General features: G+C 41.2%; 1 protein-coding gene across 1 annotated transcript; it reads right to left on the bottom strand.

The window, feature by feature from the left end:
• Positions 1 to 499: 499 nt before the first annotated feature.
• or6at1 (odorant receptor, family 6, subfamily AT, member 1) lies at positions 500 to 16,049 on the bottom strand. The gene is made up of 4 exons (XM_040038990.1): positions 16,025 to 16,049; positions 5,549 to 5,733; positions 4,788 to 5,477; positions 500 to 750 (listed from the first exon to the last, which is right to left on the bottom strand). Exons 1-4 carry the CDS (start codon positions 16,047 to 16,049, stop codon positions 586 to 588), a joined length of 1,065 nt encoding a protein of 354 aa, XP_039894924.1. The 3' UTR covers positions 500 to 585.
• Positions 16,050 to 16,833: the final 784 nt, after the last annotated feature.

The raw sequence follows: 16,833 nt of genomic DNA, 5'->3' as shown, positions 1-16,833 counted from the left end.
TGAGAGCTTCGCTTTTACACTCAGCTCTCTCTTCACCACAACAGACCGGTACGTCTGTCAATCTCCAGCTCCCTTCTCCCGTCACTCGTGAACAAGACCCCGAGATACTTAAACTCCTCCACTTGGGTCAGGAACTGCTTAACAAATTATCTGTAATAATTATAATAATTATATATGAATTATTATTTAACTGTAAAATAGTCATAAGAACACTTGGGTGTAAGCCAATCACTTCATGAATGACCCAGATAACTCATGTAGTCTCTGTTAACCACTATTTAACAATATAACAGCTTCAAGATTCACAGCTTACTGCTGTACTGTCTGGTGAAGCTGAAGAGAAATGTAAAAACCTCTAAAGGTTGTGTTAACATTGACTTTATTTCAAACATTAAAAGAAAGTGACAGAGACAAGGGAACCAAAATGACAAAATGTTAACTAATTAATGCAGTACTTTATCAGTAGATTTTATATATGAGCTCATCAGTACATAAACAATTGGACATCTATTATTAATATTGGCACAATCAACCATGTAATTAAAAGATCACCATTTCTAAAAATGATTTGTGTCAGACACTTGTTCAGGACAAAGTGCTGATTTTCTTGGTGGGTAACACAGCAGCAGGTCTGAACCTGCTCAAAGTTCTTCTGATAGACTCTCGCAGCTCTTTGTTCCTCAGACTGTAGATCATCGGGTTCAGGAAGGGAGTCAGAGCAGAGTACAGCACAGACACAATGATCCGCACCTGAAACAGAGTCAGATTCATCTGTTTATATACTCGAGGATAACATTGCTGGTCCATCTGGTCCTTTAGCATGAATGGTTTTTTACCCAGGAGTCATGCTGCATGGCCCTTGGTAAAAACTTGCATGACTTTTTTTTCCCTGGGATTTAAACCAGAAACATTATGAAAGTATCCAGCTCTGTGGTGGAAGTCATATCAACATGTTATCACAGTAATGATGCAAGTACTTTTTGGTTTGTCGTGGTTTATTGTATCCACAAGGTGATTTAACATATCACCTGGTTGTCAAGAGTGTTGGGGAGTAACAGAATACATGTACCGGCGTTATGTATTTAAAATACAAAATATGAGTAACTGTATTCTGTTACAGTTACCATTTAAATAGGTGGTAATCAGAATACAGTTACTTTGCTGAAATAAATAGAATACACAGCAATCGTTTCTGGCTTCATATATTAGGCTATTCCCTCTCTATGCCTTCTCCAATTTTGGTGATTAAACGCACTTGGCGCAGGTGCATGTAGTCATATATCGCATGGCTATGAGCAGCCGGCCTGAGTTCGAGTACAATTCGCAGCAGGCCCTTTTTTCTTCTTCTTTTTAACAATTTCCATCTGGTATTAATAAAGTTTACCTGATTCTGATTGCTGGAAACCCAAACAAAACACATAATAAGAGGCTGTAATGTAAGTGTCCTGTTAATGTTGGTGGCATCAGCTTTTGGGCTGACCCAGAGCCAGCCCAACAGCCAGCAGTGCACGGGCAGGAATGCATGTCTTGGAAATTCCGACACCACCTCATAAGAAGAATGGGATGGGCGAAACTTCAGTATCTTTGATGTACTATTGCTGTGTGATTTTTATTACTTTTAATGAAGGATACTCCATACCGAGCTAACATTGTTAGCTGGCGTTAGCTGAGGGTAGTTTGCAGATTGTTAGGCCTTTTCTAAATCCTCATGTACAGTGGCTTGCTAAAGTATTCGGCCCCCTTGAACTTTCCCACATTTGGTCACATTACAGCCACAAACATGAATCAGTTTTATTGGAATTCCACGTGAAAGACCAACACAAAGTGGTGCACACGTGAGAAGTGGAACGAAAATCATACATGACTCCAAACATTTTTTACAAATAAATAACTGAAAACTGGGGTGTGCGTAATTATTCAGCCCCCTGAGTCAATACTTTGTAGAACCACCTTTTGCTGCAATTCCAGCTGCCAGTCTTTTAGGGTCTGTCTCTACCAGCTTTGCACATCTAAAGACTGAAATCCTTGCCAATTCTTCTTTGCACAACAGCTCCAGCTTAGTCAGATTAGATGGACAGCGTTAGTGAACAGCAGTTTTCAGCTCTTGCCACAGATTCTCGATTGGATTTAGATCTGGACTTTGACTGGGCCATTCTAACACATGGATATGTTTTGTTTTAAACCATCCCATTGTTGCCCTGGCTTTATGTTTAGGGTCGTTGATGCTGGAAGGTGAAGCTCCGCCCCAGTCTCAAGTCTTTTGCAGACTCCAAGAGGTTTTCTTCCAAGATTGCCCTGTATTTGGCTCCATCCATCTTCCCATCAACTCTGACCAGCTTCCCTGTCCCTGCTGAAGAGAAGCCCCCCCAGAGCATGATGCTGCCACCACCATATCTGACAGTGGGGATGGTGTGTTCAGAGTGATGTGCAGTGTTAGTTTTCTGCCACACATAGCGTTTTGCATTTTGGTCTCATCTGACCAGAGCAGCTTCTTCCACAGGTTTGCTGTGTCCCCCACATGGCTTGTGGCAAACTGCAAACGGGACTTCTTATGGTTTTCTGTTAACAATGGCTTTCTTCTTGCCACTCTTCCATAAAGGCCAACTTTGTGCAGTGCACGACTAATAGTCGTCCTATGGACAGATTCCCCCACCTGAGCTGTAGATCTCTGCAGCTCGTCCAGAGTCACCATGGGCCTCTTGGCTGCATTTCTGATCAGCGCTCTCCTTGTTCGGCCTGTGAGTTTAGGTGGACGGCCTTGTCTTGGTAGGTTTACAGTTGTGCCATACTCCTTCCATTTCTGAATGATGGCTTGAACACTGCTCCGTGGGATGTTCAAGGCTTGGGAAATCTTTGTGTAGCCTAAGCCTGCTTTAAATTTCTCAATAACTTTATCCCTGACCTGTCTGCTGTGTTCTTTGGACTTCATGGTGTTGTTGTTCCCAATATTCTCCTAGACAACCTCTGAGGCCGTCGCAGAGCAGCTGTATTTGTACTGACATTAGATTACACACAGGTGCACTCTGTTTAGTCATTAGCACTCATCAGGCAACGTCTATGTGCAACTGACTGCACTCAGGCCAAAGGGGCTGAATAATTACGCACACCCCACTTTGCAGTTATTTATTTGTAAAAAATGTTTGGAGTCATGTATGATTTTCGTTCCGCTTCTCACGTGTGCACCACTTTGTGTTGGTCTTTCATCTGGAAGTCCAATAAAATTGATTCATGTTTGTGGCTGTAATGTGACCAAATGTGGGAAAGTTCAAGGGGGCTGAATACTTTTGCAAGCCACTGTACACGAGTCCGTACTCGCATTTTCGCGTGTCCGGACTTCGTAAGTTCACACAGGAGTCCAGACTTCCTGAGAACGCAGTGCGATCGTTCCACAATTGGAACGGCACTGTACTTGATGACATCACAGCTCTGGGGTTTTTACTGCCATCCCCTCTTAATTTAGCTGTGATTGATATTTGCAATGGAAATTACACATGACATAAATTATACATGATGTAGTAGATTTCTTTAAGAAAAAAAATAATAATTTGAACTAATTTGAATTGAACAAATATTTAAAATATTATCTTTTTTGAGCAGCCTTCAGGATCTCCACATATTAACATGGTGGTTTTAGACTGATGGATAGCATTAACAACTTGCTAGCTGCAAATAATCATGTGCAGTTCACATGATTATTAACAGATAAAAAGAAAACATATTACTGATCCAGAAATATGTCTGTGAAGGTTCTCAGTCATCCAGGTCATCATAGTCAGAACTCAAGAAGCTTCTCAGATGAGAAGCTTTCCAAGCTTCTTAGACTGATACAGAAACAGTCTCCTATACACGATCACTGCAAAAAGTGCAGCCTTACCTAATGTCCATTTTATATTAAGATTATATTAAGATTTAATGATCTAGTTGGCATTGTAATGGCGAGTAGCCTTCAGTAATAGTAATAAATCTGTAATATATCTGTAGCGGAATACATTTTAAAAGTAACTTTCCCAACACTGGCTGTTAACTCTCTGGGCTTAGTCCTAAATGAAAACACAAGTGGAACAAATGTACCTTATTTTGAGGCAATATGTCTGTGTAGGTTCTCAGTCATCCAGGTCGTGGTAGGATGACCTAGATGACTTCAAGCTTCTCAACTGAAGAAGCTTCTCAAATGAAAGGGGAATTGCCTTCAAGAAAGTTAAAGAAGTCCAGCTTTCTTTCCAAGCTCTTTAGACTTACTTTGAGCAATGTCACCAAACTCTTAATGTTACTGTTAATGTTGTTTCTTCTGACACTTTAAAACCGTTTGACGTATAGTAATGTGCATAAGTGTTAAACCACATTTCTTTATGTTTTCCTTTAAAGTAGTCTTAACCAATAGTTCTCCAGGATTTCTGAAGGTCTTTCAAATTTCTTCTTTAGCCACTGGCTTCTTTTTTGCTCATCTCACGCTCTCATTCACACCTAGGCCAATTTAGAAACAACAAGTACCCTAACCCACTCAGGGGAGTTTACATGAAATCTTGTCCATGAGAGTCCTGGTTCTGCTGAAGAAGAAAAGGTGGAGAATAAATGTGGTTATACCAAATATCGACAGCTCATTAGAAATGTCCAAATGCTGTTTTTGTCATTGATACTGTATTTCTATTTTGGGCTGTTTGTTTCAGTAAATCTCTGCACGTATTTCTTGTTTTCCTACCAAAAATAGAAATAAATGAGGGGTGGCTCAAGACCTTTACAGAGTACTGCACTGAGACATTACAGAGAAAGCAAAGCAAAGTTTTTACCTCTGATGAAAAGTTTCCCACTCGGTAGGAAATGTATACAAATGAGGCTGCTGCATAAGAGATGGACACCACAGTCAGGTGGGCAGAACATGTTCTGAACGCCTTCAGCCTCTGAGCAACAACCATCCTGGATATGGAAAAACCAATCAAGATGTAGGAGGAGAGTATGAAGACACCTGTGGTCACCAGCGCCACCATTGCAAATAAGAGAGACACAATGTTATCCAAAGAGGTGTCACCGCACACAAGCCGCCTTACAGAAGATAGGTCGCACCAGGCATGTTTCACCACATTTGGGCCACAGTAAGGCCTCTTAAAGGCAATCACAGTAGCAGGAAGAGTGCAAATTGCACCGAATCCCCAGGCTCCTGCAACAAGTAGCAGTCGGACAGGCCTGGTCATGATGCTGTTGTATTGCAGAGGGTTGCAGATCGCCACGTAGCGATCGTATGCCATGACTGTGAGAATGGCACGGCCTGTAACAGATAACTGAATGAAGAAGTACATCTGGAAGAAGCAGCCCAGGACAGAGATGGTTAAGATATCTGTCAGTAAGCCAGATAGCATGTTGGGGATGGTGGTTGTGGTGTAGATCATGTCCACAAAGGAGAGGTTGCAGAGGAAGAAGTACAGTGGAGAGTTGAGCTTTGGATCCGTCAGTGCCTGCAGCAGGAAAGACATAGATGGTAATCGTCACATCCTCACCTCAACCTCAACTCTTTATTAGACTAAGACAATATTGATTAAACTGTTCTCTGTACCACATAGATGATGATGCTGTTTCCTCCCAGGACCATGATGTAAATCAGCAACAGGATGGAAAAAAGTATTATCTTTTTCTCATCGAGGTTTGTGAGGCCCTGGATGATAAAGAACGTGACACCACCGAGTCCCAAGGTCTCGTTAACAGAACTAGATCTGTGATTGGTTGACAAAGTTGGGAAATCTGAAGGAAAAAAAGAGCTCATCAGTGTTCATCAGAGGGGTCCAAGTCCAAAAAGGTGCATTGTTTGTGCTGCTGATATGATGTCTGTGAAGGTTCTCAGTCATCCAGGTCATCGTAGTCAAAGGAGCTTGTAAAGAAAAGCGTCTGGACTTCTTTAAGTTACTTGAAGACGTTTCACCTCTCATCCGAGAAGCTTCTTCAGTTCTAAGGTCAAATGGTGGAGAGTCCCAGATATAAACCTAGTGGGAGTATCCCCCCACAGAGGGACAAAAGGACCCCCTGATGATCCTCTAATCACCTGAGCCAAGGTGTGAAACTGGGTGTGGGTCCCAATCAGCCAGAGTTTCGGGTGAGCTCATTGTGAAACCTGGCCCCACCTTATCATGCGAATTCCTGAGGTCAGATGGCCCAGGATGTGAGTGGGCGTTAAGGCGTCTGGGAAGGGATCTCAAAACTGGATTATAGATGGCAGAGAGTTGGTGTCGTAAACCACCGCCTCTGTTCAAAGATGGTCGCTCACAGTGGACATAGATGCTTCTTTCACTCCTCTTTCAAACCATCTGTCCTCTCTGTCCAAAATGTGAACATTGGCATCCTCGAAAGAGTGTCCTTTATCCTTTAGATGCAGATGGACTGCTGAGTCTTGTCCTGTGGAGGTGGCTCTTCTGTGTTGTGCCATGCGCTTGGTCCTAATTACTCCAACTTGGAGTAATTAGGACCCTACACCACCGGGCAGAACATGTTCCCTCTAAGCCTGAAGGAAAAAAGAAGGAACACACACATGTAAAGGAAGCACTCAAAACGTGCGGCTATCCTAAATGGGTGTTCTTAAAGTCAGCAAAGAGGCACAGAAAAGAAGATCAGACACCAGCGAGGGAGGATAAGAAGGACAGACGCAACAACATTGTCATCCCCTATGTAGCCGGTGTATCAGAAAAACTCAGGAGAGTTTTCTCCAAGCACGACATCCCGGTGCATTTCAGACCCAGCAACACGCTCAGACAAAAACTGGTTCACCCGAAAGACAAAACACCAAAACACAGACTTAACAATGTGGTGTATGCTGTACAGTGCAGCGAGGAATGCCCAGACCTCTACATTGGAGAGACCAAACAGCCACTTCACAAGCGCATGGCACAACACAGAAGAGCCACCTCCACAGGACAAGCCTCAGCAGTCCATCTGCATCTAAAGGATAAAGGACACTCTTTCGAGGATGCCAATGTTCACATTTTGGACAGAGAGGACAGATGGTTTGAAAGAGGAGTGAAAGAAGCATCTATGTCCACTGTGAGCGACCATCTTTGAACAGAGGCGGGGGTTTACGACACCAACTCTCTACCATCTATAATCCAGTTTTGAGTTCCCTTCCCAGACGCCTTAATGCCCACTCACATCCTGGGCCATCTGATCTCAGGAATTCGCATGATAAGGTGGGGCCAGGTTTCACAATGAGCTCACCCGAAACTCTGGCTGATTGGGACCCACACCCAGTTTCACACCTTGGCTCAGGTGATTAGAGGATCATCAGGGGGTCCTTTTGTCCCTCTGTGGGGGGTTACTCCCACTAGGTTTATATCTGGGACTCTCCACCATTTGACCTTAGAACTGAAGAAGCTTCTCGGATGAGAGGTGAAACGTCTTCAAGCAACTTAAAGAAGTCCAGACGCTTTTCTTTACAAGCTCCTTTGACTGCTGATGTGATGTATATATGATGCCAGCTGTGATGCACCCACTGGCCAGTAAAGTTCCACTAAGCATTTTTTCTATTGTCCTCAAGTTTTTTGAAACACGTGCCATGCTTATATGATAGCAACATGCCAATTATAAAGTAACAATGCCCCAAATCACACTGTGTTTTATTCTGTTTTTCTGTGGGACCATTAATAGGGTGATCATCATGTTGAATTTATAAGACTTAAAACTATGGTGTAAGACCAAAACTCATCAAGTATGTATAAAGCTCATAAAATAACTTAATGTTAAGGTTGTTTCCTACAGACTTCAAAACTAGATTTTTCATCCAGAGGAGCGGTCTTCTGCTGACATGTGGTAAAAAAAAAATGAAAGTGTCAGGCACTTCTGCATTGGCTTTCCTTTTCAGAATCAGAAACTATGACCATCATTTACACGGATATTTATATATTAAATTTATATTTAGGCAGACAATATGTTAAAAAGCCACTTTTTTTCTCTTGGCATAACATTAAATCTAGAGGATGGACCCACCACAGTATAGTTTGTATTACTAGTATGTCTGTGACAGACATGAGAGATTGCCATTCCCACATTACATAAATTTTTAGTCCCACTAACCTCTGGCAGGAAGCTGCAGTCCATCAGTACCATTTTTTTCCCCCATGCAGCTGGACTATTTCACAAACTTAATAAAGCATAAAAGCCCCGAACCTCAAAATCTCTCTTTTTCTTAGTGGAGAGAGTGATATGTTATGTGTGATATTGGTATAAATATTAGGTTTTTCATAGCTAAATATTCACATTTTTTTTTTATTTTTAAGCAACTGTTTGTAACATGATAGCAAGACAAATTCCTTTTTTATGCAAAAAGAAACAATAATTGTAATTCTGATTCTGTTTACTGCTGAGATGCTTTAAAATCATTCACAGTGAAGTTTTTCAGACTGGCCAAAATATTCAAAATTCATCTACTCATATATAAACATGTTTCCAAAAATAAAGAAACAAGGTTCAAGCCATTTTCAGCGATGATCCCAATACTTGCCCAAGGAATTTGTCCTTGCCTTCTTCAGAGGCAAACAAAAAGTACATTTTAGTCCTTCGATCTGGATTACCAAGATTTCTTATCTTATGAATACAGCTATGGTTAGATGATGACTTAAACCTAGGAGAGTTTGAGCCATGTTTAGCAAAAGCATTATCATTGTGGTTGTAATTACATTTTACACAGTACTTCAAAATCAGTATACTCACAGACATTATATTATTCAGTACACAACTGCACCAGGACATTAGGCGAAGGGGCCCTCTGCGTTTCTTGGTGTTTCTCTGTGTCATCCCTGCCTCTCATGCCATGTGTTCCCGTGCCTTTTGTCTCCTCGTGGTTTCAGGTATCACAGTGTTTAGCGTTTTGTTTTTCAGTTTGAGTTTGCATGACGTTGGTTTTCCCATTCTAGGTTTTGGTAGCTCCCCGATCATTATTTCCTGTTTTTGTCACTGTGCAGACAAATAAAACGCTCACTCGAATCACAGCCTTCGCCTGCATTTAGGTCCTTCCTTCACAAACACCACACGACTGTTGTAGCAGCCGTGACGAGTAGGAAATAGTCAAAATGAATTATCATAAATTTGTAAGTAATGCATTTTGGCAGGGAATGCATTTTGTGTCAAAAGCACATATTTTTGCAGAAAAAGCAGGGAGGTTTTACCACCAGCTGTGACAAGGTTTATAATTTTACTGAGATCACTTTTTCAAAACCTAACCAAGAGGTTTCAAATGACGAACCTTAATCAAATGACATACATGCAATTTAATGGATAAAAAAATCATACAAGTGATTTGTGAAAAACTGACATGTAACTCAAAGTTCAACATCTGCCATGAAAACGAATACACTCTTTGTTAATTGTTAATCTAGAATTTATCTAACTTTTTAAATAAACAAATAGAGTGGACTGAAGAAAAATTGTGCTCAAGGACACAACATACTGTTGTGAAATGTGGGCCAGCAACGGGAATCAGTAGATTAGTAGTCATGAGTATATCATGAACTGCTATGAGATCAGGCTGGGTTTTTTGTGAGAACGTCAAGATTTGTGGTATTTTGAGCTGTATTAAAATGATTCCTGTAAAAATAAGTTACTTGTGATCACACTGACAAGCATACCTAAACAATCACTTAACCTCCTCGAAAGTAACCACCATTTCTATTGTAAAAATCTAATTTAATCTAAAATCTAATGGTATCAGAATTATTAAATAACTTAAGCTAACAACTTACTCAAAATTGAGTCACATGAACTCCTTATAGCAAAGTAAATGAGTACCACCTATTTTAAAGTTAAATTTACTTTAAGAACCCTAAATTTTAAAATAAATGAACCCAAATAAACATCAGTGTGACTGGACTAAAACTTCAGTATGACTGTACCAAAAACCAAATTGTACTTTTGCTGTATTACTGTACCCCATAAGCAGGTACTATAACTTCAAATAATACTGTAGGTTTGGTTAAAACAATAGATTTAATCAAATAATGACATTAGTTAAAAGAAACACCACAAACACTAATAATGCAGTTGTTATATATATTTTTGAGTTGTCTGTTATTTGATCTCTTGGATTCCAACTATGGTTGTTATTTAAAGAAAAAGAAAATGTGTTATTAACATTGTGGTTAGGGTCCAGAACTGTAAAAGCACCAACAGCAATAACAGAATCAGTTTTAAATAATTTTTACCAAAAAAACCCAAAAACACTTCATCACCTTTAACAAGTGTTTCTGTTTTATATAAATGGCAGATTATAAAGTTTTGACTGGACATCAGTAATTAGTTGGTGGAAAAGTAAAGACAGTAAAGTAAAGGTACAGACCTCTGGGACTTTGGAGTGGAATATCGAATGTCCACAGCTCCATCTCTTCTCACCAGACAGACAGATGAACTTCCCAACAGGTGACCAGGTAAGAAAAAATTAGCTCGATAAACGACAATGACAAGTGAAGAAAAATTTGATGTGTGCATGAAAACATTAAAAGGCTGCAGAACACAAATGAAACTCCTCCAGATTTAAAGGTTGCTGTACAAAATATGTGAGAAGGTATCACTGGCTTGTCTAAGCAGGACTGAAGTCCTCTGCTCCACATTCTGCCTTTTCTAGAAAAAACAATTATCTAATGAGTGACCAGAAAACTTTAATTAGGCCGAGTTACATCAGAGCATCAGAATTAAAAATGTAACACACAAGAACACAAAGAATACCAAAGGGACTTGTTTTAGGTACCTTTGTGGGTTTAAATGCAAAAAGCACAGAAACATAATTATCCCTGTAGCCATGGTAACAAAAACCTGCTTCAAAACACTTGCTTAACCTTCTCATTATACAAACTGTTGCTTTAAGTGTGTGTGTGTGTTTATTCTCAATTTGTAGGGCAATGACTTTTTAAATTTTTTCTTCACCTCAGCTCAAGGCTGAAATGGCCACCTGCACTAGATTGCCAGAGCAATCAAAGCTGACCAAAAGTCTAATTCCATGGGTTCAACGACCTCCAGAGCTGCGCTCTAGTTGGCCTGCCAGTGTCTGTCAGCTGCCTCAGCAGTCCCACAGGCTAAACAAGGCTGTTAAGACTCCCCACCTGAGATTACCAACATGACAGGCATTAACAACCTTACAGCCACAACTCTGTCCACACTAACACCCCCCCCCAAAAAAAAAACAAAACAAAAAACAAAACAAACAAAACAAACAAAAAAACAAATATTTAAATGAACAATAAAAGGGAACAACTCCCTTTTAACATGAAGAAACCTCTGGCAGAACCAGGCTCAGGGACGGAACCCATCCGTCCATTCTTCTCTGCTTATCCGGGAGGCTAGAGGGGCTCGAGCCTTTCCCAGCTGTCATAGGGTGAGAGGACTATGGCAGAGGTGGGATAGACAGCTATATGCACTAACATTCAGAGTTCATACATATGGGCAATTTAGAATCATCAAGTAACCTCACATGTCTTTGGACTGTGGGAGGAAGTTAGAGAACCCACGCAAACACAATTATGCTAACACCACACAGAAAGGCCCTGGCCAGTTGGTGGATCTTAGGACTTAGGACATTCTTGCTGCGAGGAAACAGTGCTTGCCACCGAGCTGTTGTTCTATACTTAAAAACAAAAAAGTAGGAAAGCTATGGTTACAAGGTTTGATTTAAAAATTTTCTTTACATTTTTGTTAACAACAACAATGTTGATATTTGTAAATTAAAACATTTACATTTATTTATTTATTTGAGTCCAAGCAACTAACCATTTTTGCTGGATTATGTCACATCATTTTAACAGGAATTAATTTAGCAACTGTTAAGTTGTTGAATTTCATACAAATCGTAAATGATTTGATTACATATACCATAGAAACATCAAATTATTTTGTTCAAATTATAAGTAAGACTCATGTAAATGCAATAACCAGCCAATTTCACTTTTTTGAGTGCAGTAGCTTCAAAAAGTTACAAATGCCACCTCTGCCAAATGCTTTCAGTCACCCTGACGATACGTTATGCTAGACCTGTAAATCTAGGCTATGCTAGGCCTGCATCTTATCTTAATGACCTTGTAGTACCATATCACTTCACTCTCACACTGCAGGCCAACTTGTTGTAAAGAGTATTTAAAAGTAGAATGGGAGGCACAGCCTTCAGTTTTCAGGCCCCTCTTCTGTGGAACCAGCTTCCAGTTTGGATTCGGGAGACAGACACTATCTCTACTTTTAAGATTAGGCTTAGAGGTTTGGGGTCTTCACAAACCCCTGTTCTCTGCTGGCCATCGGGGCGGGGGGGCTGGGAGGAGGTGTTGGCCGTCCGATTGGGATCTGGGATGCGGGGCCTCCCTGCTGCTGCGGAGCCTGGGGCGGTCCGCTTGCCTCCACCCCGGGGGAAAGGGTAACATCTCCTCGGCCTAGGTGCCGCTTCCCCCTCCAGGGGTGAGAGTACCTGGACCTGGGGTATAGAGTTTGTTTGGGGAGTGTGATTGTGTGTACAGTGTCCATGTATGTCTATCCCTACGTTGGGTGAGTGCTGAGTATTTGTATATGTGTGCATGAGGGTGGGAATGCATGTTTGTGTCTGTGTGTGCCTGTTTGTCTGTGTCTATATGTCAGGTCGGGTCTTAGACTCCACCTCTCTGGGAACTCCCAGGCCCTCCAAGGCCTATCTCCCCTCACCACACTCCCTGCCGGTGACTGATGCCCTCAGGGCTCGGTGCATTGGTGGTTCTTGGTGTCCGGGGCTGGGCGCTCAGGTATGTACCGGCTGGTGTACTCCTGGTGGCTACTTGGCGGGGCCTGGCGCCTGTTGCTCGGTCAGGCCTCCTCCGGGGTGCGGGGGGCCCTCGGGCCTCCGGCCTCTGGGCCTGCGGCTCGGTTCACTCTGGCACAGCTGGCTGCCGGCAGAGCCGGCGGGCACACCGGTGCAGCCCCCTCTAGCTTCTGCTCGGTGGCTACTGGGTGACCCCTCGTCTGGGGATCCTCAGCCCTTCCCATGAGGGTGGCACGGATGCCCCTCCGGTGGTCCTCCTTGGGCTCTCGCACTCTGGGGCCTCTGGATGTCTGGGGCCTGGATCTCCTCCATGCCTGCTTCATGCCCTGGGGGACGGGGCTATGGCTCGTTACATCCTCTTGCAGACCATTACATGTGGAAACCATTTGAATACAAGCGCGCTGATCCACACAGGTGTGCACACGCGTGTTCACTGCTCGTAGACTTAAATTACACCTTTCTTGGCTGCTACTTCAAAGCACATTGTGCGCTGTCTGTCCTGCGTGCTGCACAACAACATTGAATATTTAGTATTTACTGCTGTTTACACTTAGCTAGATTAATGCGATGGTGTTGTGTTTAGTATGTTGCTTTGGTTTTTTTTGTGCTTGTTTTCTATTCTTCTTCTCTCAACAGGTGATCCAGGAGATTTTTTTCCCTTTCTCACTGTCCCTCTCCCGTTCTGTTTTTCTTTTCCTTCCTCTTTCTCTCTCCCTTTCCTATCCCTCACTCATGTCTGTCCCATCTGTAACAACTGAAAATAAAATAAAATAAATAATAAAAACAAAGGTCGATCAAATGGACCAATACGGCAATGCCACGATGATCCATTTGGCAAAATAAATCCATTGGGTCTCCTTGTTGGTCTTCAGACAACAATTCTGACGGCTAAAGAACCAAATGTATGGAAGCCCGTTTCCGCCACTAAATAAAAACAAAACAGCTAGTATCCATAACTCGAAATTTCGAGTTATTTTCTCGAAATTTCGACGTAATAACTCAAAATTTCAAGTTACTTTTCTCAGTTAGCTCTGCCAATCAAAAATATACGTGAATGAGGTCGCTTTCTTGTTACCCGGAAGCATATGGTGCAGAGGAACGCGCACTCAAAAACGGATCCCAACAAATTGGCGCTTTCGCGAGTACGTTTGCTGATAGTAACACCATGTGATTCAGCTAATAACACGGGGATTTCATCATTTGTGAAGCCAGGCTGAAAACACTCAGCAATCTGTGCATTCACGACTGGATGTAATACCGGTAGCTTAGCTTTAGCATTTGTAGCTGAGGCTTCAGCTTCCGGGTAACGAGGAAATGACGTCATTCACGTAGATTACTGATTGGCAGCGCTAACTCGAAATTTTGAGTTACTTTTCTCAAAATTTTGAGTTAATAAATCGAAATTTTGAGAAAGTAACTCGAAATTTCGAGAAAATAACTCGAGATTTTGAGTTATGGATCCTTTTTTTTTTTTTTAGTGGCGGAACCGGGCTTCCATACAATTGGGACAGGCAAAAAAAAGAAAAAGAAAAAAAAGACTGAACCCTTTGGCTACTAAATTTGGGTTATTGATGTCTGGATTAAGAAAACTGGGTTAACTGGTTGTAAGTGGGTCATTGTTGGGAAATGCTAAATGTTAAAGTGGGAAAAGCAAAATGAAAATAAAAAGAAAACGGGGTTTCAAATGGGAAGTTCATATTAATTAAAAGTTTTTGTCTGGGTGATGTGGAAGAAAGCTCGAGGAGTTGAAGAGATTTAACATGATAACTAAAATTATTTCATTTCTTAACACAGGTTTGCAAGCCCAGAGCAAGTTTACTCGAGAGGAGAATTGCTGAGGTTTTCTGAGAAATAATATGACTAACCTTTTTCTTTTAATTTCCTAGATGTGGTGAAGCAATTTCATTCTGTTTGACACATAAAATGTGTCAAAGGGGGAATTTTAGGTTTAATTTGAAAGAATGGATTGCATGATCAGGGTATGACTTTTTAGTGTGCTTGATAACTTAGCTACGGTAAAACTTACGCATAAATCATTGTTTTCATGTTTAAGCTTAAATGATTAAAAATAAAATGAATCCCGTTTAGAAGATAAAATGCATGTGTTCATGAGAAGCTGAGTACCACGCTGAAGGGGAAACTGTGGGACAGCAAGCTGAATGAAACATGCTTTTGTGAAAGAAGGGAAGATGCTTAAGATTGAAAATGTTTGATTTCTTTTTGATTTCTTCTACTAAAATAAGCGGTTATAATTATTTTCATACACACATGACAATAATGAAGGACTTAGAGTGCAGAGCGGTAAATGCAAACACGCTTACACACATTTATAATAATTAGACTAATCCTGTAGACCAGAGAGTCCCAAACATGATATTCTGAGCCAACTTTGAATAGCTAAAAGAACAAGGAATGAATAAATTAGCTTATTGAGCCTTCGCAGAGAGGTGTTTGCCTTTTCTGTCCTTTACAGAAGGAGCAGATTCTAGAACCACAGCAAAAGCACGAAGGGGTTGGCGAGAATCCAGGAAGCATCAGACCGAACGGATCTGGCTAACAAAGGGGGACACAGTGAGCTAAAAGAAGCATAGATCCCAGAGAATCGCCCGTCCCAGAAGATTAGTTGTTTAAATTGTAAAGAAGGTCGAAAGCTCGTTAGACAGAGGTTCTAGTGTGAGCACAAAGTAATGAAAAGTTATGGGAGGATTAGCTTTAGTAATAGTTTGCATGATTTTTATGTTATGTCAATTGCCCAAACACAATGCTCATGCCTGATATAGTCTAGCCGTTAAAGGGGGAGTTAAGAGAACTGAAAGTTGTGTGCTGAGAAACTAGGAGTGCTTTGTAAAGAGGAAACGGGTTAACTCTATAGAGACTGTTCCCATAGATTTACAAAAGTAATCTAGGACCTTTTACTAGGAAAAAGCTAATTATGTCTGTTTGGATTTTACAGTGAGCAGTGAGGGAAGTCAGAAGCGGGTTTAAACTATGATGCGGGGTGAAAATGGGGACAGCTCACAGCCAGGCGTAGACACGAGGTGCTGTCTTAGTGCTTGACTTATTTGTTTGATTTTTTGTTGTGGATAGAAGTAATTATGCCACAATATTACATGAACATTGAAGAACACAATTGGAAGAATGCATGACATTTATGTTGGGGTAATGGAAAGGGTTTATTTTGTCTATTATGGTTTCTCTCGCTACATTTTAGCAATTATTGTAAGTTGTTGCTGTGTGCCGTGTATTAGCGTGTTGGCAGTGCGTCTCATCAACAAGGCAGCGGACCCAGGGTCAGAAGGCCAGGGGCCATGATCCCGCTGAGGCAAAATGAGGAGGAAGATACCCTGGACAGGTTAATGAGGGAGTCAGTTAATTAGGTTAACTCATAAACTTATATGAGTTAAGTCTCTCTCTGTACTCAAAGACCAGTTTATACCATCAAAAATCTGTTTTCTGTATTATTTGCTTGCTTATTATGCACCAGTCTACCGGTGTATAAAAATGACCTCCGACAAGAAAGCCTAATTTCCGCTGTTCAATACTGAAGAAATTTCAGCTTTTACAAATTCTGCCAAAATGCAAAATGCTTATCTCTGTCTCTAAAAATAAGTTTGTAACTCTGCTTTACTTTAGCAGCATCAGGTAATGTTTATCTGTTGATTCATGGTTTTCTTCTGTTTTTGTTCTACTGCAGAATATTTTTAAGTTGGTTATCTGCTATAAAAGAACAGGCCAGGAAAATCTTCATGTTTTATCCTCAGTTAATTTGACACAAAGGCATCTGCTGTTATGCTTTTACCTCTGATGAAGTCTCACAAGTGTCAGCTTTGTTTTCATAGATAGATATAAAAATATGGATTTGTACTGATAAATGAAGAGAATTATAATATTTCTGACTGTCTGAGTCAAAACTGGATCAAATCGAATCAAATCACCAGGTTGGGGCCTTGATAACCCTCTTGTCATGTTTACGCTGTGTGGCATAAAAACACAGTAGTCCAAATCCAAGCAGTTCAGGGGACTGACCTGGAGGTCAGCAGCACTGGCGTTCAACACACAGTTCAGGAGGCAAACCAAGGAGCCAACGGCTGTGA

The sequence above is a fragment of the Simochromis diagramma genome, unplaced genomic scaffold (genome assembly GCF_900408965.1).
Source record: "Simochromis diagramma unplaced genomic scaffold, fSimDia1.1 OVJJ01000323.1, whole genome shotgun sequence".
Lineage (NCBI taxonomy): Eukaryota > Metazoa > Chordata > Actinopteri > Cichliformes > Cichlidae > Simochromis > Simochromis diagramma.
This window is presented reverse-complemented; position numbering and strand designations above follow the sequence as displayed.

Coding starts and splice junctions, on each gene's coding strand:
- or6at1 (XM_040038990.1), bottom strand. CDS start 16,049: ATGGCCCCTGGCCTTCTGACCCTGG. Junction 5,734..16,024: donor CCCTGGCCTTCTGACCCTGG/GTCCGCTGCCTT, acceptor TTTTTCCTTCAG/ATTTCCCAACTTTGTCAACC. Junction 5,478..5,548: donor ACAGCATCATCATCTATGTG/GTACAGAGAACA, acceptor AGGATGTGACGA/TTACCATCTATGTCTTTCCT.